This window comes from Episyrphus balteatus, chromosome 1, assembly GCF_945859705.1.
Source record: "Episyrphus balteatus chromosome 1, idEpiBalt1.1, whole genome shotgun sequence".
Classification (NCBI taxonomy): Eukaryota; Metazoa; Arthropoda; class Insecta; order Diptera; family Syrphidae; genus Episyrphus; species Episyrphus balteatus.
In genome coordinates this window covers 156,869,367-156,894,016 of record NC_079134.1, presented here as the reverse complement: position 1 = coordinate 156,894,016, position 24,650 = coordinate 156,869,367, and the positions used below count along the sequence as shown (strand labels likewise).

Genomic DNA, 24,650 nt, shown 5'->3' with positions numbered 1-24,650 from the left:
TTAATTTATGGATATTTCTAAATAACTGAATCTTCATTTTTCAAATAGAAGTTAGCATAGGTTTGTTTTCCAAAATATTTTTTATTAATAAACAAATTTTTTTTTTACAGATTTCCAGCAAAAAATCTGGTGTAAGAAGACAACAAGGTTCGGAGCAAGGACCTTTTTTTTTTGTTCAATATACACAACGCTAACAAAACAGAAAAGCAGCCAGGCACAAGAAAAATGAAAACTTACGATTAATAACATTGATTTACAAATCTAACTTGGTCATACTAATTGGTGAGAATCAGCAAGAACGAACATTTTTTTTTTATATTTTAAACAATAGAATAGCACTTGATTCGGTGAAAAGTTTTCATGACAAGGGCAAAGTTTTAAAAATCAGCTAGTTCAGGTTCATTTTGTAGTATTTAATAACAATACATCTAATTTTGAAAATTTCTTTTTATAATAAAAAATAACCAAGAAAAAATTATGAACCAAAATTTTCGTTCGATTCGAAATAAACAAACAATCTCTAAATGTAGTTTTATAGAAATGCTGTTTTGAATAGGTATTATTATTATTTTTATTTTTTAGTTAATGTGAAAAATTAACAAAACAATTACAAATATTTCACCCAAGTCTTTTCCTTTTTCAAAGTCATACAAAACCTAAAATTAAAAAAAAAAATATATATATATATTTAAAAAATACTTACACCATTTTCGTAAAAATGTGCTGGATAATTTTGTACACAATTTATTCCTTTGGCCATGCATTTTGTGTGTTTTTAATTTTAGTGTGTTTCCTTAAATTTAAAATTTGGTAAACTTTGTTTGTTTAACCAAAATCACCTATTTAAATAAATTTCCATATTAGCAAACTCAAAATTTTGCTTCACTATAAAATTCACTTTCACTTTCGCTTTTCATGATAAAATTCAGTTGCATTTCATTTATTAAAAAAAAAAGAATCCAAATAAAGTTATGTTGCTGCTGCTGCATGCTTGATGAATATGCAACATTGGTGATGTCGGTGAATCATATTGATCATTATGATTTTTTGTATTCATATCAAAATTCAAACCGCGTAACAGATTGTTTAATTTTGTTTATGTTGTTGGTTTTTAAATTAATAAAGAGTGATTTTATGTTAATTAACCCTTCAAGCGGAACTGGCTGTCTATTTAGTATTTATTAAAAAAAAAAATAAAATAAAACGATTAAAACAAATTGTTTTAAATTGAATGTTGGTTTTATGGCTACCTTGATTTCAACTAAAGGTACACTAAGGGCATATCAACTCAATTATATGACAAAAACTAGAAATAAGTTTAAGGTGACATTTTAAATTGCAATACAAGCAATCATCAAAGATTGTTGTCTTTTTTTTTTATAAATAATTTATCAAACATTGAAAAGTCAAATGATTAAAGAAAATATTATATGTGCATTTAAGTGGAAAATGACATGTGTATATAGCTGGTTACTTAGATATTTGAGACAAATTTATTTTCTGATCTATAAGGTTGCACATGCACTTGAATTTGAAATAGAATAAAGGACAATAATTGTCACACGAAGGTACGGAGACAAAATAGACTTTAAAAACTGAAACTTGTATGAAAATGTAAGAAAATTCAAATTCTTTCAAGTCAATATTTCTACTTTGAAAATTTTAACATATAATCAATTTTAAATGATGCATTGAATGAAAGAATTAGGTACTTTGTATAATTTTTGCTGTACATTCCAAGGCAAGTAAGCTAGAAAAAGGCTCAAAAGAACTCGTTGTTCTATAAAAGGGTATTTGAAAAAGTTTACACGTAACACGAATAAGGTCCTTTACTTCAAGTTAACACAATTCTCCTTTAAATTTAAACACACAATTTTTCACATAGATCTATAAAAAGTTGAATAAAATGTGTTGAGGGTAAAACGAATTGCTATTGTATTCTTTATACTTTGTCTAAATATTTGCTTATCTATTAAATTTACTTGCATGTGACTTAAATGGACATTGGATTATAAACAAATTTGCTATTAGTTAGTGCAAACAAAATATCAGAACGCTCCATTGTACAAATATAAGTCTTATCATTTTCATTCGTATTTATTCTGACTCTATTTGTGTCACAGATGTTACCACACTTCCACTGTCAGGTGCTGCATATTGACTTATACAAAGCTTCTGATGCTTGATGTGTGTACACATTTCGAAAAAAAAAAAAATTAATTTTGAAATACATACCTATTCAATGGGGCTTAGTCATAGACACTGTTTCAGATGTTTTTACGCAAACCTGAATTTAACATTGGATAAACCTCAGGTTAAATTAATCAACAACTATGAATTACCTTACGCCCAATTGCAAAACTATACAAACTATTTGAAATTTATACAAACGATCGAAATATATAAAAAGTGTACAACTTGCCCTTTTTATAAATTAAATAATGAAGTTCAAGCTTAAACGACTGTTTAACTTTTTACTTAATGTACTGTCAAGGTAGTACACTAAGTTGAAGAATAACCGCAAAAAAAAAAAAAAACTGCATAGGCATGCAAGTAATAGTATGTATTTAAAATGAGATTTATACAACTTTTAAATATTTACGAGTCTACAACATCACCTTCACGACTTGACATTGAATCAGTTAAATCAAGTTAGTTAGTGCAAGTTCAAAATTAAAGGTCATTGGTATGAAGTTTTGAACAATCAAGTACACAATCTCAATTTATAAATTTTGCTTGGGAACCTTGCAGAGCATTTGTATTGATTGTTATGGATTCAAATATTTCTTTCGAAGACTTAGTTCAAAAAATAAAAATTGTACTTTAAGCGTTTTTAACGTTGTCCATACGAAAATTCCAATATTGGGTCACTTTTTCGAACATATTGTAATGTAAAAAATCATCTTTTGTTATGGTCCCTCTAATTTTGAGGCTCAGTGTATTTTCTGAAAAGAGTTCGTTTTTGTACAGGTGACAAAAGCGAAAATCCCCAGATAAGAGCCTCAGTCGACATAAACCGTGCGGCATATTGTGCGGCTAAAATCGACGCGTAAAAAGTCGGCATAAAGATTAAATACCTACTAGGGCGTTTCAACAATTGATGATTTTCTGGAACCCAAGCTCAAAAGTTTTGTTTAGATGCTAAAATAGGTCCCTGAAAATACGAGTCCTAATTATTAATAGGTTTTAAGGTTGTCCACACCTCTCTATTTTGTCAGGACACATTTTTTTCGCTTCTGCACTGCCATGCAAATCAAAGATTTTTGTAGAGAATTGAACGCTCTACAAAAAGGATATGCAGTGATTTTCATTTAATCAGCTCTGTCAGAAGTTATTCGAGGTCAAAGGTTAATTAACTCTTATTTTAACCGTTTTTTTATTTTAATTTTATTTTTTAAGAGTTGTTCACATGCAGTTAATTACACAAGTCGACTCGGTTATTAAAAATTGTTTCTTACCCATTATCTTGGTTAAATTGTACCTACTTAAATCTCAAATTTTAATCGAGTTTCTCGATCAATATAAACAAGTTGGAAGGTTAAAATAACCTTCTAAAATGGTTATTTTAAACAATTTTATTTAACCAACTTCGTTGTTAATAGCAACGAGAACAACGTAGTTTTTAACCAAGACTACGATATTTTAAAACAAATTTTTTTAACTTTCTGAAAAAAGCTCTCGGTTGGTCCTTTATTTTTCTGCGTGTAACACCCCCATGACTTGGACTTGTGCTACATCTCTACCTAAATACAGGTTACTAAAAATGCTTCTGATGACAGCAGGAGTAACAAAGTTTGATCGAATTAGAAGTACATAATGAAGATTAAAAGAATCGCACCAGGATTTTGTTGGCCTCAAAAATGAAATATTCCTATAGTCCGGGAGACTTCCCTTCAAGGTTTTCATTATCATTTTTTTTTAAATTTTTGTTTTCATTTATCCATACTTCATCAGATCATAAACGTATCGTTTAATTTCTTTAATAATCTATTTACAATTAAGTATTTAAAGCCTCTTATTGGTTTTTCAAATTCCTTTGCTCATAAAAATAAATAATTTTTCTCACTTAAACACCCATTAAATACAGGTCATTTAATTTATTATTATTAATATAAAATAAACGACATTCTCAAGGTCTAGTTCTTTAAGATACCTATATACTTTCTCTAATTTCTCTTCAATTATGACTTCCTTTTAACAACAACCTATTTGTATAGATACCTAACCTAATCATTTTCTACTTCATTTAACTTCTTTTCTAATAAAAATCTAAAATGCATTCAACGTCTCTCTATCTTGTTCTTGTCTTTCTATAGTTATACTTTTATCTAAATTTACAATCTTAACCTATGTAATTGCAATTGCATTTATATATCCACATTCAATTGGTGCTGATGGTTGGTTGGTGATGGCAATAGCAAATCGACAAAATCATCATCATGAAAATCTTTTTCTCTTGATGATGAGACTTCTATTATACAGAAAACTCCAATCCCAAAGTCAATGTGTGACAAAACATTAAGTATGTCACTAGAGAATAAAAAAAAAAAAGAAAAATCCACAACTACTATACAACAATAAAATTAATAAATATAATAACAAACACGCATTTTTGTGCTAAAATGAAAAAAAAAAAATAAATAAATAACAAATACAACAGACAACATTGGTGCATTGAGGTCGATGTGTTGTGTGTTTGTGTTTTTTCAATGATTTATGGCCGCCAAACCAATCGTTGGTTGCCACAAACCGAAACGTCACAAAGCTGAGCTCAGTTTGAGTGTATTTATTCACAGGGTGATTCAAAAAATAGTAGAAATTTTTTAAATACTTGTTACTTCGAAACTATTTGATAGATTTTGAAGTTTGTGATCTTAAAATGCGGTCATTGGATTAAAGAATCACTCAGTACAATTTTGCTGTACATAAAAGGCTTATAAGCGAGCGAAATCGCTAATAGCAATTCGTCGTTCAATTGGAAATTTAGAGTAATCGATCAGCATTTAAACAAGAACTTTAAATTTTTCAAATATATCGTTTGTAAAAAGCATTTGAAGCTACAAAATTACGTAGCTAACCTATTTAAATTTGAAACACCCTGTCAATGTGAAACTTAAGTTTTATATAACTAAAGATGCACGCTTGCAATTTTGTTTGTTTATTTGTTGTTATTTTTTGTTTTTTTTTTCTAAACTTTTTTGTTGTTGTTGTATTGTATTTTGCTAAGCCTAAGTTTGAAAAAAAAAATATTATTTAGCGAATCATTAGACCGCTTACCATAGAGAAAATTCAACACGCTACTGTAAGCAATTACTATCTTTAGATGTTAAGATGCTATAGTTGCAACTTGCAACATATTTTGTTGTTGTTTTCTTTATATTTTTGTTGTTTTTATTTTGTTCATTCGTGTGATCGGCCATTTGTCCGTTAAGCTTGGTTGGAGATTTAAAATGTGGGATTAATATACTCTTTAGAGATTCATAGTTAGAGAGTGAGATTTTAATTCTTGTTTTTTTTTCTCTGGTTTTTTATTAATTTAATGCATCAAAAGCCTTGGAGTCAAAGGCTTCTATCATTAGAGAAATGTTAGACAGATAGACAGACCTACACATAATAATTAAATTTTTTATTGAAGGTAAAAGTGCAGAAGGAGAAAGATGTGAATTTGAAAAGTTGTATAAGAACTATGTACCGATTATAATAAATTAAACACAGTTATGTGTGACTAAGATTGATTTGTGAAGTTAAAATGTCCATTTGATTTTGATTTAAGTAAAAAAAAAAACTATAATTAATTAGAGGTATTTATAGTTAAAAGGAAAATGTTTTGAAAGACTAGATTTATGTAAATTCAATTAAAACTATTAAAAACAATTTGAAGTAGAGAAAAATTATAAATTCTTTTTGCAATTTATCAATTGTTTTATAATATTTTTTAGTAGTTTTGTAAAGAAAATAAATTTTCCTTACCCATAATAAATTGCACTTCGAATAAGCCTTACGTCAGAAATTTTTTGAAAAAGTATACAAAATTGTAACGAAATTTTACTATGCCTTATGAATACAGTACAGAACGTTATTATTATATGATATTGATAACACTTTATTATGAGAATTAACAAGAAAGAAGTTTTCAACTATTTTAGGCCTTTATTGGTTATATTAATCTATTATATATATTTAAGTTTGGTTTTGTGTACGTTCGCTAACCGGCCACACCGACTGACTTTTTTTCTTAATTTTTTTTTTAAATCAAAGAGGCATAAGAGGGGAAGGTTTAAGGCAAAAAAAAATTTAAGATTTTATATGGTAAATAGGGGTAACAAGACATTGAAAAAAGAGGCTATTTTCTAAACGGTAAGTCGTAAAGAGTTGACTTTTTTTTTAAATGATAGACAAATTCATTCAATAGTTAAAAAAGGTATTGAAAAAATTCAAAAAAATTTCAAAACCAAGTTGTGAAGGTTTTTTTGCAGTCATAGACCTTCGACAAAAGACTAATTACAGGTGCGCAAAATTTTGCACAGAAATTTGAGTTACACCATGAGAAAGATATTTAAAAAAAATATTAGGGGTCTAAAACGGATTTTTTTCATAGGCCCTGTATTTTGAAATAAAAATTTTTGAAAAACAACCTAATTTTTAGATACATTTTTGAGTAGTCTTTTAAAAATCTCAAATTTATAGGAAATATAGGTTTTAATCATGCGCATGCATGTACAAACTTTTGAATTTTTAAAATGATTTTTGACCGAATAACGGGAAAAACAATTTTTTTTTGTCCCAAGTTTTTTGGCTGTTTTTAACAGTTTTTTATTTTTATCTTTTTTTCCTCAATAGATAAATGAATGAAATTTACAGTGTAGATAGATAATGAGCAAGACTATATTTGTACCAAGTTTCAATTAATTTTGTAATGACAAATTTGAAATAACGGTAAAATAAAACTTTATTTTTCAACACGTTACATCTTTTGATCTGGAGCTTATAAAAACTTGATTTATCTGTATTGAGCATCCTGATAATATTACCTTTCATTTGATATATCACACATAACGCTGCATTCACTACAAGCTTCACAATGGTAAATTAAAAAACTTCAGAAATACCTCAAAATACCTGTGGGGATCTGTTGCCCATGACGAGTCACCAGTGCGTTGCAGTGAGGGATGTACCGTAATCTAAGTGTGTTATTTCGACGTGGTTGGCTTTAAAAAATTCTTACTTCTTTTGTAGTCATCTCAAAAATAAGATTGAACCGTCATTAGAAAGGTGAAATATTAAGCTTTCACATGATATAAAAATTTTTATAGGTTGTCATTGAAAAAAATTGATTTAATAGCGTGAGAAAAAAAAATTATTATTTTTTTTTTTGCTTTGCTTGATTTTTAAGATTGAGGTATCAATAAAAAGGTAATTTGACAAATAAAATTCAAAAATTGAATATTATTTTACTTTTTATAAAAAAAAAAAAACAAAAACAGTCAAAATATTACATTTTTTTCTGTCATGAATCCATTTGTTATCTATTATATATATTTAAGTTTGGTTTTGTGTACGTTCGCTAACCGGCCACACCGACTGACTTTTTTTCTTAATTTTTTTTTAAATCAAAGAGGCATAAGAGGAGAAGGTTTAAGGCAAAAAAAAATTTAAGATTTTATAGGGTAAATAGGGGTAACAAGACATTGAAAAAAGAGGCTATTTTCTAAACGGTAAGTCGTAAAGAGTTGACTTTTTTTTTAAATGATAGACAAATTCATTCAATAGTTAAAAAAGGTATTGAAAAAATTCAAAAAAATTTCAAAACCAAGTTGTGAAGGTTTTTTTGCAGTCATAGACCTTCGACAAAAGACTAATTACAGGTGCGCAAAATTTTGCACAGAAATTTGAGTTACACCATGAGAAAGATATTTAAAAAAAATATTAGGGGTCTAAAACGGATTTTTTTCATAGGCCCTGTATTTTGAAATAAAAATTTTTGAAAAACAACCTAATTTTTAGATACATTTTTGAGTAGTCTTTTATTTTTTTGGAATTTTTAAAAGTCTGCAAAAAATCTCAAATTTATAGGAAATATAGGTTTTAATCATGCGCATGCATGTACAAACTTTTGAATTTTTAAAATGATTTTTGACCGAATAACGGGAAAAACAATTTTTTTTGTCCCAAGTTTTTTGGCTGTTTTTAACAGTTTTTTATTTTTATCTTTTTTTCCTCAATAGATAAATGAATGAAATTTACAGTGTAGAAAGATAATGAGCAAGACTATATTTGTACCAAGTTTCAATTAATTTTGTAATGACAAATTTGAAATAACGGTAAAATAAAACTTTATTTTTCAACACGTTACGTTCCTTTTTTTTTATTTTTTATTCTGTAGAAGATAATTTTTTTATAAACTTTTGATACCTACCAATGAAAAAAAATTGATACAATGAGAAAAGAAAAAACATTGATTTTTTTGTAAAATATGATTGGTTTCAAGAAATTCTAACTTTTTTCTAATAACCTTACAGATAAGACTAAAGTCTTAATCCTTAGCTTAAATATCAAGCTATGTACTTTTTATATTTTTTAGAATACCTACCTCTTACGTAACGAATATATTTGAATATGATATTATTCTTAAGAAGGGTAGGCATAAGGCTTTTTGATGGTAGACTTTTCATTTCAAAATTCTTTTAATAATTTTTTTATTGTATTTTTTGCATTTTTACGTTTAAAATTATTCAGAATCACACACATATAAAAATGTATATCCATTCAAGATTGTGGTATAGATTGTAATTTCATCTTAAAAACCAAGCCATATGAACCCAAAACTAACTTAAGACGAAGTATTGTGTATCCAGTCAATAGCGAAGTTGGTTAGGCGGTAAAATGTTGTCATTTGCACTTGAGGTCCGAGGTTCGAAGCCCATGAAAGACGAATTTTTTTTTTCTTTCAAATAATTTTTAAAATCATATTTTTTTTATCTAAAGCACACAACCTATTTGCATATGACTTCATCACGTTAAGTTAAACAACCGATCTTTTTTTTTGTTTTTGTTTTTCAAAGACAACGTTTGGTACACCTACATACAAATCCATAAAAAAAGTTCTTATGATAACAACTGACACCTACCATGCCTACCCCTATCAATTAATATTTACACGATCGCAATAGGGGTGGATTTGAGTTCATTGTTTTATGACACCCAGTCTTCGAACCCGTTCGTCGAATCTGTTCGTTTGCTGACCTACACACACGAAAAAAATGTTGTCCATACCTACCTATATTTTTTTTTTATTTGTCGAAGAGAAAATACATGCGGAAGAGAAAATACATGCGGAAGAGAAAAATTGGAGTTATGTTCGCAAAGCTTATACATAGTGGGAGTGTGTGAGGTGTGGTGTGACTGTGGAAAACGAAAATATCCGTAGAGCGTAGATACCGTTCAAACACAAAATACTCATTATGGTTTTAATGTATTTGTAGTTGTACCAATTACAGTTCACAGTTCAGAGTTCACACAGTTCTTGAGTCTTGAAGAAATTAGAAGTGTTTTTTTGACAAAATAATTTAATCATTCAGTATTTATTTTTTAACATTTTTCTTTTAATACTTATCTTAAATCGTTATTTTAATTTATTTTCAAAGTAAATTTTGATTTTAAAAACAGTTTTTTCAAAAAAAAAAAGTAAGTAAAATTGTATTTGTGCGTGAATGCAGTTTTGTGCTGAAACAAATTAAGGCACAAGAAAAAAAGAAAACGAAACTTTTTTTTAGCACAATAAACCGGTTAAATTAATTCGTTTTTTGACGCTTGGTTTATATTATAATTCCTTGATTTTTGGTGTTTGATTATTTAGTTGGCCGTGATAAAAGTGAGTGCAGTTGTGCATTTTTTTTTTCATTTTCTCAGTAAAAAAAAGTACATACCTATACAACTAAAAGTGAATGTTCGAACCAAACCAAACGTTAAACCTAACCAAATTTTTGTGTTTGTGAGTGTGTCGAAATGAAAACAACATGACGAAATTTAATTTCTTTTTGATTTTTTGTCCAGGCAAAATAGGATTTTTTTGTAGTGAATAGAAATAATAACATAACCAAATACCTAAGTGCTTTTTTTTGTTTGAATAAATAGAGAAAAAATAAACATATTTTTATTTTATTTTGTTAGTCTAATTGCTTTAAAATGAAATTTTTTGTATAGATGAATAACAAGAGGCAAATAATGCATAAAGAAAAAGTAAACTATCCAACTGAATTTTTAAATTCATTGGATCTACCAGGAATTCCACCACATTATTTGAAATTAAAAGTTGGTATTCCAATTATTATGCTGAGAAATCTTAATCATCCAAGATTATGCAATGGCACCAGATTGGTAGTGAAACGTTTAATGAAAAATCTAATAGAAGCAACAATTTTAACTGGTAAATTTAAGGGCGAACATGTTTTAATACCACGAATACCAATGATTCCATCTGATTTGGCTTTTGAATTTAAGCGTTTGCAGTTGCCTGTTCGTGTCGCTTTTGGTATGACCGTTAATAAATCTCAAGGCCAAACCCTTGAAATCTGTGGTATACATTTGGAACATCCAGTTTTCTCCCATGGTCAACTTTATGTTGGTTGTTCACGTGTTGGTAAGCCATCAGCCTTATTCATTTATACGACCAACCAAGGAAAAACCAAAAATATAGTTTATAAAAAAGCATTAGAGTAAAAAATAATCAATAAAATACATACATATACAAAAAAATTAAAAAAAAAAAATAGTTTTTTTAACGCCCTGCGAATCGGTCGGGGGTCTTGCTATCTTATAGGTATATAAACCGGCAACACCGGCTGACTTATTTTTCTTATTTTTTTTTTAATCAAAGGGGAATAACAGTAGATGGTTTAAGGCTAAAAAATTAATGATTTTATAGGGTAAAAAGAGGTAACACGATATTGAAAAACGAGGCTATTTTATAAACGGTAAGGTGAAGAGAGTTGAATTTTTTTTTAAATGACAGATAAATTTATTTTTAAGGTTGAAAAACGAATTGAAAAAATTCTAAAAAAATTCAAAATTAAGTTGTAGTGAAAACATGTGGTTGACATTCGACAAAAGTCTTATTACAGGTAGGGAAATTTTTTTACAGAAATAAGAGTTACACCATTGGAACGATACTTAAAAAAAAAAAATTAGGTGTCTCAAACGGATTTTTTTCATAGGCACTTCATTTTGAAATATGAGTTTTTGAAAAACAACTCATTTTTAGGAACATTTTTGAGTAGTTTTTTTTAATTTTTTTGAATTTTTAAAAGCCTGCAAAAAATCTCAAACTAATAGAAAATATAGGTTTTAGTTATGCGCATGCATGAGTATTTTGCATAGGCCACTTTTGCTAAAAGTTTAAAAGTGAATATTTTTAAACTCATTTTATGAACTCTTCAAGTTTTGATCCTCTTTTTCATTTGAAAATTAAACAATTACAGAGTCGAACATTAGAAATAAATACAAGAAATGGCGGAACGAAGTCCGCCGGGTCAGCTAGTACTCCTTATATTAGGAGACATGTGGAAGTAGAATTCGTTCAATTGAAGTTTTCAAGTTCGTCGTGTATGTCTTAGGCAGGGCATACAAAAAAAGTATAACACAACAACATACCAAATTCCACTTGAAATTCATAGAATGGTAAAAAATTAGAGAATCAACATAAATTGCACCTGAGTTATTTGAAACAAATTCGATGCAAGGTATCAGTTGTGTCTTTAACAAGATAACATTTTTGATTGGTTTGAAAAACGTATCCAAATTCCATATACCATATACTTAATTCTGTGAACTTCTTAAACATTCTTTGTGAAACCAAGAAAGCTTTATGTATAACACATTTTTCTGTTCCAGACGTTCAGGACTTTTTTTTTTTTTTATTCTGATGAGATTCCCAAGAAACTATTTTGTTTCCTGTTTGATGGAAGGAAAACAACTGAATTGATCCTGAAATTTTTATCAGGAGATTTCATTCGGTAGGTCTAACAAAGTAAAAACAAATGTACCAGCATTCAGTTAGCCTCAGAAATGGAAAAATACCGAGAGGTATTGAGTTTTTTTTAGGTCAATCCGGGGAACCCCACAAACGGACCGTTAGTGTGAAGTAGTAACGTGACGTTATTTAGGGGAGAGTGGGGCAGTTTTGAACACGGGGCACATTTGAACACTGCATATAAAGTTTTAGTATATCAATCTTTTTTAGAAGTATTTCGATATTTGAACCCGTCAACACGATATCCATAAATGTCAATGAATTTCCATCGTTATCTCGGCTAACTTTCAGATTTATAGGTGGAAGGTGATTTTTATAGTGATTTTGCATTATTTCAGTTTTTTAGTTGTAAGAGTTTAAAAAAAAATTGGTACGTGATTTCAAAACGCAATACAATTTTTGTTAATGGTTAACGAATTTTAAACTAATTGACGGTGAATTTTTGAATGAATATATTAATGTTAAATATTTATTCAACATTTTATGTCGTTGACACAGTGGGGGCAGTTTTGAACAAGTATGGTGGGGCACTTTTGAACATGTTCAAAACCGCCCCGAGCATTTTGTATCAGACATTTTAAGGACACTTGAATGTGTTTTATTTTATAAATCGTAATGTTCTTATAAAAAAAAATAATGAAACTAGCATTTGTGGGCAAAATTAAAGAAAAAATGGGAATATGTACAACATAATTGAAGATTTAAAAAAATGCCTGAATTCTTTAAGTTCTGCTAGACTGTTCTCGATGAGAACTCGAATATATACCGCTTAAGCGTTATAGAAATTAAAGTCAAGCTACCTACGCCAATTAATGCTCCTGGTACATGAAGAACATTCGCTTTGTTAACATTTGGATTTAATGTCTAGAAATATATCTATATATATTGAAAATAAATCTATTTTACTCTGAGAAGCATAAATGGTATGAATACCATTTTTCTAAGATATATTTTAAATGAATTTTTCTTGGTTTTTGTTTTTCTTTTGAACTTATAAATGTGATAAACTGATAACTATAGTTTAAATTTTAATGTTATTATTTCTGAGTTTTTATTGTTTGTTGGTTAATTGAATATGATATAATAATCAATTTGGAGTTTTTGTATGTTCTTATTAAAAACTAATAAAAAGATAAGTATTATTTATTCATTATAACGAAATTAATACTGATGTTCAAAACTGCCCCTTCCGTGTTCAAAACTGCCCCATACATGGGGCACTTTTGAACATAAGACCTAATATTGGTTAAAAATTAAAATTAAATATAAATAATATGCTAAAATAACCAGATATAATTTAAAATCGAAGTTCAATATCACTGCTTCATATAAGTAAACTTAACAGATCAATAAATCGAACAAATATCTTTCTAGCAGTTGCGAAAGCAAAAAGTGTTCAAAACTGCCCCACTCTCCCCTATTAGAAGCGGAACTTTATCTAACTTTAATGTGCTTACACCATTTTGTCGAGCCAGTCAAATACTACAAGGAAAAGAATTTAAGAAAGAGGCTGCAATAGTAATATGAAAATTAGACAAATTAAACGAATTTTTAAGACTATCTAAATATTTCTTAAAAGAACCAACAAACGCGCTCATGCTGATAAACTGAGTATTTATCAACTTTTTTTTATTAGAAAAGTGACCTTATTATGCTTATTTGCAAAATTTTTTTCAATGCCAAAGTAAGGACATAAACCACGTATTGAAAAGGCTTTTATAAAAACTTTCAAAGTAATCGAAGTAGGTCAATTATTCAAAGAACTATAAACATCAAAAACTGTACCCTATTGCTATTTAGTTTAACAAAATTCTTATTGGAACATGAAAACGATTTTGACAGCAAAATGTATTTCTTAAGGTTAGTTAAATTGATTAAAGTCTTTAATGTAGTTCAAATTTTCATTTACAAAATTGAAGTCGAATTTTCTCAGCTTCTTCTAGCTTAGTCACTCCAGCCGTGACATTTTATTGTTATTATTTGAAAATAAATATACACCGATTTGTAAAAAAAAATTATTTGTAGGTAATAACTAATAATGTTGATGGAGAAAAAAATTGATATTGGCAATTAAATGAACAGAAGTAGTTAAAACATTTATGTTAATGCATTCACGAACTGCATTAAAACAAATTAACTAAACTTGTAAACTTGATCAAAATTAGTTCACAGGAACTGAGAATCTCTTCGTTCAAATTGTTGACCATGAACTGAAGTCTGCAGTCTCAAAAGCAATTCAAGCTCTAATATATTGGCTCCTGGCTAAAAGGAACCCTATAGCAGCTTGAATGAATTTAAGTCTTTTATCTTTACCTATTTGTATTTATAACACTTGAAAACCTTTTTCTTGAAAAAATTCGACTCATCATTTTTATAATTGAAATCGTAACAGGATATTGGTTTTATTGAATCATTGCAAAGATATTTTTGTACTTGATATACAAATACTGATTTATCATAACCAGGGTTTGAATATTTCTTAAGAATTCATTTTAGTCATACTTTTTGTTTCATTTCTCATTTAATTGCTATGATTACTTACATATTATATAAATATTTAATTGAAATAAATTAACTCCACGTTTTTTAGTTAGTACATTTTTAATCGATTTGACATTTCCAATAACAACTGCTTCCTTGTTACATTGTGTCTTTAGTGGTTTACATTATAAAAAGAGTTGAAAGATTATTTTGATGAACCTTGCACTCTATATTTTATCTATCTATTTTATTTATAATTACTGTCTATAATTTTTCTTTTTTTTCAAGGCCCTGGACTTGGATTTGCAATGTGCTAGAATGCGGTTATTTCTATATGAACGATTTTACCCAAAGAAATTACTTCAATTTTATAAATTCAAAAATCCACGTTTCGTTTTACTAACCTAAAAGAAAAATGATTAAGAGTGATCGAAATATTTATCAACATATTGTTTATATAAACGAAATAGAAATCAAAACAAATGATAACAAAATGTCATTACATTTTAAACATTTAAAACACATTCAATATTCAACACAGGTGACAGCTAGATCCGAATCAAAAGTAGTTATAGTATAAACTTGCTCCATAAAAGGTTCTCATTATAATAGAGTTAGATCCTATTGATTTTAAAAGTTAAACGTTTATTTAAATTTTTCTAAAGATAAAAAAAAAAATAAAGTGCCAATAAATGAATCACCGTCAATATCGTCATTGAGCATCCTTAACAATTTCTCTCCCATCCATTTGACTAATTAGACTGTCAGTTGAATAACAATTTAATTTATTTATTACAAAGCAAACACTTTGGAGTCTGGTGTTTCATTATTAAAAGTTACACAGAGCTTAGATATTGTTTGACATTATCAATAATATATTTTTTGATTAAACAGCTTGAATGCTTAACTAATAAGGAATCTAATATTAAGTTAAAACACGATTTTATTAAAACAAATATTAGTTTAAATGGGAAAATCCCCATAATATTTAACAGAGGATTTTGCTCTTCGATAGAAATTAAATATTTATTTAAGGAACTAACTTGACAATTTGTTAACTGTTTAATTCAAGCTTAGAATTCACATCTTTGTTAATGTTTGCTATTATTTTTAACTGAAAAAAAAAAATCTTCAAAAGAAAAAAAAAAGTTTTTTTTTGTTTGAAGCTTCCGAGTCAATATTTTTGTTTTCTAATCTTTTCAAAGTATTTATAATTTATTTTTAAATTTAAAATTGCAAACATGACCTTTTGGACTTTATCTATCTACCAGATAACATTTTTTGATGAATCAAAATTTATCTTCAATATTTTTTTTTTTTTTTTTTTGTTAAGAAAAACATTAATTTTTGATGGAATTTTTATTTTGTTTATTAAACAAGTTATTTGGTTTTCATAATAAGTTAATCCATGTGAATATAATTAACTAAGATAGTGATTATGTGTACCTTTTACCGGATTTTGCGAACCTTGAGCTTTAGCTAAACATAAAAAAAAAACCAAATGAAACCTTGGCTAAAAGATAGGAGTTTAACGAGTTATTATCATTTTTTTTTTCTTTAAGACGACAAAAACAATTTATTATTTAAAAGATAAAAGTTTATTATTATTTGTAATACAGAAAAAAACGTTAAGCTATGTGACAGCAGTATTCTTCAATTATTATCTATAGTTTACCTTGCCCTTAAGAAAAGTAATGAGGAAATTAGTTGTTGAATGTTTTGAGCTTTGAACTAATAAATCATTTAAGTGTGAATATATTCACAAGGTTTTTCTACTTCTAGTTTTTTTCTTTTTTAATATGGTTACAAAGGTTACAAGATGCAACTTTTTTTTAATTTAAAAATATAAAATGTAATGAAAAATCATTAACTTTTTAATAATAGTTAGTTTGAAATCATTATAATATCTGGTTCTAAATTTAAATTCTCATTGGAAATAGTTCATAAAAAGATCAAGATCAATTTTATCATTTGTACCTGGAACGAAAATCTTTCAGCTTAAAAAAACCACAATCAAGTCGTTTTTTTATTTAGAATTTTAATCATCTAAAAAAATTGATTAGATAAAAGATTACTTGAAAAAATATCTAGTTATTATTTAACCAACCCTGAATGTTGTTAGTTGATTATACTAAGTCCCAATTTATTCACGCTACATTAAATTTAAAGTCGCCTTTTAAAAATGGAAATTTTAAAATATGTATATGGGATTTGACAGTTTTCAAATTTTTAATGGATAGATACTTCAAATATAATGGAGAGTGAATAAATTGGGCCTTAGTGTTTTAATCGGATAAAATGGTCCTTCACTACTTTGGGTAAGTAAGGTTTTGTCCAGTTAAGCTTTTCAGTTCTTACTTCAATTTTTTTTTGTCAGAGAAGCTCTGAAAACTGGGGTCGAATTACGGCATACGTTCGTTAACGAATGGTTGCTATGTGTCCCTATCGTTTTCTAATAATTAAATAGAGACAGAAATAGTCGAAACGTAAACGTATGATCGTAATCGTGTGCCGTAATTCGACCCCTGGGTTTATATAATTATGACCTATATACTGAACAAAATTTATAAAATAATTAATGGAATGTAGCCCTACAAAAATAGCAATTCTATTCAAATGCTAAAAATTACTAAAAATGCTATTTTTTTTAGATATAATGATATTTGACAGAGTTAAAGGTTAGACTTTTGTTATAATGTCAGATGTCAGAAATAATCGGCAACCCTACTCAAATATTGAAAAATAACTGTTTTTAGTGTTTTTTAGCTTTTATAACACTCAAAAATAGGTGAACTTTTTTCATGTATATACGCCAAACCAAATGAATCCAAGTAAGTTTTTAAGTTATTTTAAAGAATTGGGTCTACTTCAAATGACATAGTGGTGGATGTGGTAGACATGAAATATGCATAATGCTTAGGCCTTAGGGTTTTCTAGCACTTGTTCGTATTTTTTTGGAGATGGCACCTGACATTTTTTAGATGACCGAGATTGTTACTTAAAATCTGATGTATAATTTAGCATTTAAATACTTATCAAATATCATACATTTTACTGAAAAATTAGTGTTTTTGGCATTTTTAATAGTGGAATAGGGTTACTGAGTATTTGCTCAAATTTTAACATTATAAATCTTGTACTGAAAAACTTAACAGACTTATAAATTTACTGCATTCTCTGCAAAAAAAAAAGAATTCAACAACATTCAAATAAAAATTTGGTTTCAAATATTGGATTCAACTGTTCCCTTATTGGATACCTATCTTTCATTATATTAATTTGCAAATAAAATGAACTGGTTTTGTTTTATTTACTTTTTGTAAAGGATATTGTAAACCATTTTTTTTTTTTATTTTATTACTCTGCCAAAGGAGACTCGTCATACCTGCAACTATAATAATAATAATAAAGAATACCTGCTGAGGAATTCATGAGCAATAAACATAATAACAACAAAACAACAATTTTAAGAATGAAACATTTGCAAATCACCAACCAGTAGAGGGAAATTAGTTGAAAATTAAGGACCTAAATCGGTCGCTTGAAATAGCTCATTTTAAATTGGATTAACTGACTAAATTAGTGCTCCGTTGCGTTGTTAGTGCTATGGATTATGCCGATTTTTTCCAGAGGATAAGTATAATTCAGACAGACAATCATTAAAGAATTAAAAGAGTTGGATACAGATTGTAGCCTTGAGGTACCCCAGCATTTATTTTAACTTGCTCTATAGGGCTACTTGTACATAGGTATAAAAGCTGCGTTCTTTTGGGAATATTTATCTACTGCTTAGTACTTAAAGTTGCTTTGAACTACTTTTTCAGAATAGCAAAAGTAGTAACCATTGTGGAGCGCCATCTAGCGCCAATATATAATAATCTGAAAAAATAGATTTTCCACTTCTTGATTTTCGAAAATCCTTCAAATAACAAACGCCCTAATATACATAATTCGCAATTTTTAAAAATATTGGAAAATTTCCTTATGACATTATTTGTTTGCCCATTCCAATAAAAGCCCCTAACAGGAGTAAATTTAAATCCTGTTTTTGTCGAGAATTTTGTTCAGCCTATGCATAGGGTAAAACTATACAATACGCCCCACTTTTTTTGAATCTTCAATAAAACAAATAAAATAAAGGAAAATGAAAGTTTTTTTGGTAAATATAAAAAGTATAGTCTTTTTTCTTACTTTTGGCATATTCATGTGTACTAAAATATGTTAGCATATATTATATATAAATCGTTTAAAAAAAGTTCAAGTGGGGCGTTTTGTAACTCATTTGCTGGGTAAAACGCCCCACACCAGTGACAAAACGCCCCTAAGGAAAAAGTAGGTACAAATGTATTAAAGTAGAAAAATTAAATTATTTGATTTTGGAATACAGAATTTTGCGATGCTTTGCGGCCGCAAATGTTGCAATCTGGCATGTATACATGGTAAAAAAAACTCTTGCAACGCCATATGGCAAGATATGCGCTGAATACTAAACTTCTTTAAAACGGTCCTGTAATAATTTTCTTTTTTAACCATAATGGCCGCAGTGTCGTCCTTTTGTAATTTAATGCAATTCTTAAGCATATAGCAAATAAAAAAAAATGTTGATGAGTATTTTACTTCATAATTTACTGGGGCGTATTACACTCACTATACTGGGGCGTTTTGTAAGTTTCGAAGTGCAATACGCGCATGCAAAAATATAGCAACCCAAACTGATTTCAAGGAATTACCAAAAAGAACTAAGAAGCCCATTTTTTGAACTTTCTAAATATATATACCAATTTGATATGGTCTTTATACTTTCTGAAAAAATGAAATTTTGTCTGCGCTCTCCGCAATATGTTTTGTTGCCAAATTTTTGTTTTGCAGTTTTTTTCCTTTCAGGGCACACAGAATACTACAACTCTATAACACAATTGACGAACAACTTAAATTAGTTTGAACAGTTTTCGTTTTGTTTGCTTAACAACACCTGTGTGCGTACGAGACTGGTGGGGCGTTTTGTAAACTGGGGCGTATTGTATAGTTTTACCCTAAGCAAAACACAACAGAACACAACAACTTTAGCCAAGGTCATAGCTCTCCCACTTCGTTTGTGGATATCTGTATGCCTACTAAAGGTAGGTACTAGAGATATTAACCATCAAGAGGAAGAAAACTCTGGATAGGTAGATTTTTGTTGTGGTTTTCTTATTGCAAAAGATTACCATAGCTTGAAATTGCTTTCGTCTTTATACCTTTATATAAGTTTTTAAACTGGTTTAGGACTAATGAACTTTTTTCTCTGATGACTATAGTTAGGTAGATCTACCTTCGTAGATCTAGAAATTCTTTGTGTTGTAGATCTTTTTGAACTAACTCAAGTTGAGATTAATCGTAAAATGAGTATAGGTAGTGTGTGATGATCCAAAGAATTTAATTTTTATAATCTAGTTGGATTACATCTTAGCTATAGGTTAGGTACCTTCTACCTAACCTATGTTTTTGTTAAATTATTTTTTTTTTTTTTTTATTAAGATAGCAGACATCTTCTGTAGTTAACGATGATGTTTTGAGATGATGAACATTATTTTTATCTATGTATATAAAGACGATTCTAAGAATTTTATTTGGGAGCGGCATATTCAAATTTATTAGGTATAACTTGATTGTTTTTTAAAGATAATGAAGAATTGATGAGTTATATTTTAATACCTTTTGGCAAGACTTAAGGCGTGGGATCGTATACCTCTATCTACATTCTTACGAAGATGATTTGATTAAGGAATTTCGCTTTATGACAGATGGAGTTTGATTTTTCATCTCATAACTTATTAGTGACATAATCGTGGGTGAGATTAAAAACAAACATAACCTTGAAAATTTTTGTTTATTAGAAATTTACGAGATGAAATAACGTACATATGTAGATTTGTGTCGTTCTTGGTTAACCAATTTAAATTGTGTTTGTAAAATGTATTCTTATTTATTCGGATTTTTTGGCAGAGTTGCTTACATGCTTACATGAATATTATAAGTTTTCAGACAAAAGTTTTGTTGACAACATGCTGTAGTTATCACACTGCCTTTAAGCTCAAAATAAATTTCTTTTAATACATTTAATTCAATTGCAGCTTAATGGTTTAAAAAATACTTTTTGAAGTGAAAACTTCTTTAGTATCGTAGTGATTTGCAAAAAGATGAAACGAAAACGCGACACGAACATTCAACTTGTTATAACTTTTTTGTTTTAATAGATAGATAAATGAAATTTGTACTGTAGATAGGTAATATAATAAACTATAAATGTACAAAATTTCAATTAATTTTATATTCAAAATTCTGAGATAACGGTAAAAAGATGTTCTTTTTCTACACACGTTATATCTTTTGATCTAGTGCACATACAAATTTGATTTAACTTTAATACACGTGCTGATAACATAACCTTTCATTTGATATATCACAATTAACTGTACAAGCTCTACAAGTTACACAATTTTAAATTGAAAAACTTGAAAAATACCTCAGCACACCTGTGGAAATCTGTTGACGATGACCAGTGTAGGAAGTGCCGTAATCTCAGCTTGAAATTTCAACATAGTTGGCTTTACAAAATTCTTATTTTTTTTTCTAGACATGGTAGAAATATGATTCATACGTCATATAAAAGGTGAAATAACCTTTCAGATGATACAAAATTTACTATAGCTTGTCATTTAAAAAAATATATTTAATGGTGTTAAAAGAGAAAAAAGATTGATTTTTTTGCTTTTTTGATGAAAAGTGATTTGGTTTGAAAAAAATAAGCTCTTTTTGTAGATGTTGTATAGACATGGACCATATAAATATTTTGAGCTGAAACAATAAGCTTTCAGATGGTATAAAATTAATATAGGTTGTCATATAAAAAACTTGTATTTAAAGGAGATAGAATAAAAAATAGGTAGATTTTTTCTTTTTTTTGCAAGAAATTTTTTTTTAAGGTATTACTTCTACCACGTGTAAATTGCACACATGACTTTTTTTTTAGAATACCGTCAATGTTGTCGAAATATCGTTTTTTTTTTAATTCTGTTTTTGGCACAAATATGCCGGCCAGTGGTAAGTAACTTCAAAAGGTGAAATTGCATAACTTGACAGTCGAAAAATATTCCTAAAGTTTTAACTTTTTTCTTTATTTGTCCGTGCCGAGGTAATTTTCATTGAAAATATCGATATATTACTTAAAAATTCGATAAAACTGTAAAAAATGGTAGAAAATTATCAAATTTTGCAAATATCCTCGAGACTATAAAGAATAAAATATTTTTAACTTTTCTTAATAATGTTTACCCAGTTAAAAAACAATCGTCAAGGTAGTTATGTTACTGATATTGTTTTTCGTATTTTTTAAGAAAAATTATTTTCCCCCAGATTATTTACTGTCTTTTACAAATCTAAGGTTACGGTTTTCAGTTTCACATACATTTAAATTTATTCAGCTCTACTTTGCATACCTACTTTTATTTCGAATAAATTAGAAAAACAGAAATTTCAAAATATCTCAAAAACTTCAAGTAGGCACTTCAGAAGCTAGATCTGATAGAGCAATTCTGAGATTGGATTTAAAAATATGTAGTGAAAACCCTTTGACAAAACCAAAAAATATCTATAAGGAAAATTAATGTAGATCAGTGCTGAGTGGTCTAGAAAATGTCTAATAAAAAACTTGAATGTTCATCCTAAATAGAGGATTAAGACGGCTATCAATTTTTGTAACTACCCAACAAAAAATTCTCTAAAACTTTAAACCCTTAAAATTAAGTACCTTTGAAGATTTCCCATACAAAATTCAGGTAAGTTTGAGTGAATTTTTTTTTTTTTTTTGAATTTATACAGATTAGGTAAATTTTATGCTATTTCAAGCAGTCAAAAAGCTAATTACCTACTCAGAATAATTGAAGGTCTATAAAAGTATATTACTTCCACCAGTGAGACAGGACAGGTTATGAAAGCCATTTTTTAAAGATTTTTTTTTTTATTTTTCCGAAGTGGCTACTTATAGGTACAGCAAAATTGTATATGACAAAGTTCTTAGGATTGAATCTTAGATTCGTTCTTAACTATAGCGATTTTCATGACTGCGACTCAAATTTACTAGCCCAGTAAAAATAGAATTTTTTCAATGAATAATTTTTGCAACAGGCTGATTTTCGGTACTATTCTTAAGCTTTAGAATGCCGTTTCACTAGACGCAAAATTATAGTAGGTACCTAACATGAAAATGACGTCTTTTCCAAAAGTTCGAATACGGGTAGCGGGGAAACCACGCAACTTAAAATTATATCATTATGTATTTGCTTCCCTACAGTCCTAGAGAACATCCCTACAAAGTTTGAGCAAAATCTAAAATGAGACAGCAATTGCGATTGAACGATTTCATACGGAATGACATATTTTTCAGTAAACGCTCCTTAAAAATTGTTGTAATCCAGGGCGGTGAAATTCTTTTTTTTAACTTTCTTATTTGACCTTTTAATAATGCAACCCTATACTAGTTTTACAGATTTATCAACCTTCCCTGGATTCCGAGGTTTTACAAATTGTATGGTTAATTTTACTGGACTACTACCTAGTTGAAAATTTGTTTATAAAACTGGACCATATACGTAAAATTTATTATAAAATGTTTCTGATAGGTTGAATTTTCAAAGAATGAATTTGAAAACATAGGAATAGAATTTTGATAGTTCATTAGGTACTCTAAAAGACAGTATATTTCAAAAAATATTTTATCCACACAATTTTAATTCCTTCAAAACTTGTTTAAAACTCTTATCATTCAAAACATTATGTTAACATTAATGTAGTTATTTGGCAAATAAACTAAAACATGATCTAAATAACTTCATTCGTAATAAATTCCTTTGCTTGATTTTACCATAAAAAAAAGTAGGTACAAAAAAAATATATAAAAATGCGGAACACAAATCGAGCTAGACAACAAAATAAAAACACTATTATAACTTCACTATCTATATTCCAGCTGCAACTCTCAAAAGGCTGATCACGTATCAAAATATATCTATACCTACTCTCTGTGAGACATGCTAAAACCAAAAGCAAAATAGTCAGGAGGTAAAGTTAAAGTAAAGCAGAAATAACAAAATCCAATGGTAAAACATGAAGTGCATCGCATTCGAGCATGCTTTTCCGCATATAAAATAGTACTACAAAAAAACCCACCCAGAAAAATAAAAATACAAAAAACAAACAAAAAACATAAAATCTCTCCTTAAAATCAAAAAAAAAAAAAAAAACAAACTTTCCAAAAAAAAATAAATACAAAAACTTCTTTTATGGTATTGTTACACTTTTCATCTTAACCAAATCCACATAAGTCTTTTGATGAAGTATTTCTTCAAGTCACTCTTTAAACAAATCTGCATTCGTTTTTGATCTCATTTTGTATAACTTTGGATTTATTAATTTATTTTAAAAATGAAAACGAAATATTTTTTTGACACAAATTTGGACCAAACCAAGTTAACCGGAAAAAATTTCACTTTTACGATTCTTTAGAATTGTAAAAATCGAAAACACTTGTCTGCTGCTTGCTGAGTTGACATAACTTATACCAATTTTTTTTTTTTTTTTTGGTTTTATTTAAATTTTTAAAGCGAAAATGAAAGCGAATTTTTGGTGATGCACATTGGATATACTTTTGAAAGAATTTTATACCTAAAAACTATTTTGATCTTGTTGGATTTTTATATCCACTTTTTTCACTTAAAAGTTTCACTTGGAATTCTCAAAGAATTCTTATCAAACACGAAGGATCATAGAATTTTTTTAAAAGCTTTTATAAGTTCGCCCGAAATTTTATCAAAAAAAACTATCGATCGAGAAAAATAAAAAAAAAATTAAAGAAGACGAAAGGTAAAAAAAGAGAAAAAAATGTTACTTCTTAAGTCTTGTTGAAAATTGAAACGATCGCGACGACGACTCTCGGTGTAACTAAAGTTGAAGAAATCTTTAATCACCGGATTGAGATACTCTTTCGTGTGGCTCGTAGATACTTTTTTTTTTCAGACTAGTATAGATACCTACTTTTTTGAATATAAACACGTCGCGTATTCGTCGTAGTAGTCGCTCGTATAGTAGTTGGTCTGATGTATCT

The 24,650-nt window shown here is 28.2% G+C and overlaps 1 protein-coding gene across 2 annotated transcripts in view; it reads right to left on the bottom strand.

Annotated features, from left to right (window-relative positions):
- LOC129913150 (scavenger receptor class B member 1) overlaps nt 1-24,650 on the bottom strand; it is a 100,756-nt gene that overhangs the window by 30,012 nt on the left and 46,094 nt on the right. Inside the window, exons 1-2 of one of the 2 annotated variants that reach the window (XM_055991691.1) lie at nt 24,212-24,494; nt 704-839 (exon numbers count right to left, since the gene is read on the bottom strand). The exons of the other annotated variant lie outside the window; for it this stretch is intronic. Of the exons in view, the coding sequence (XP_055847666.1) occupies nt 704-764 (61 nt within the window). The 5' untranslated portion in view covers nt 765-839; nt 24,212-24,494. Of the gene's footprint in view, nt 1-703; nt 840-24,211; nt 24,495-24,650 lie in introns of those variants that run through there. 2 annotated transcript variants of the gene reach the window in all.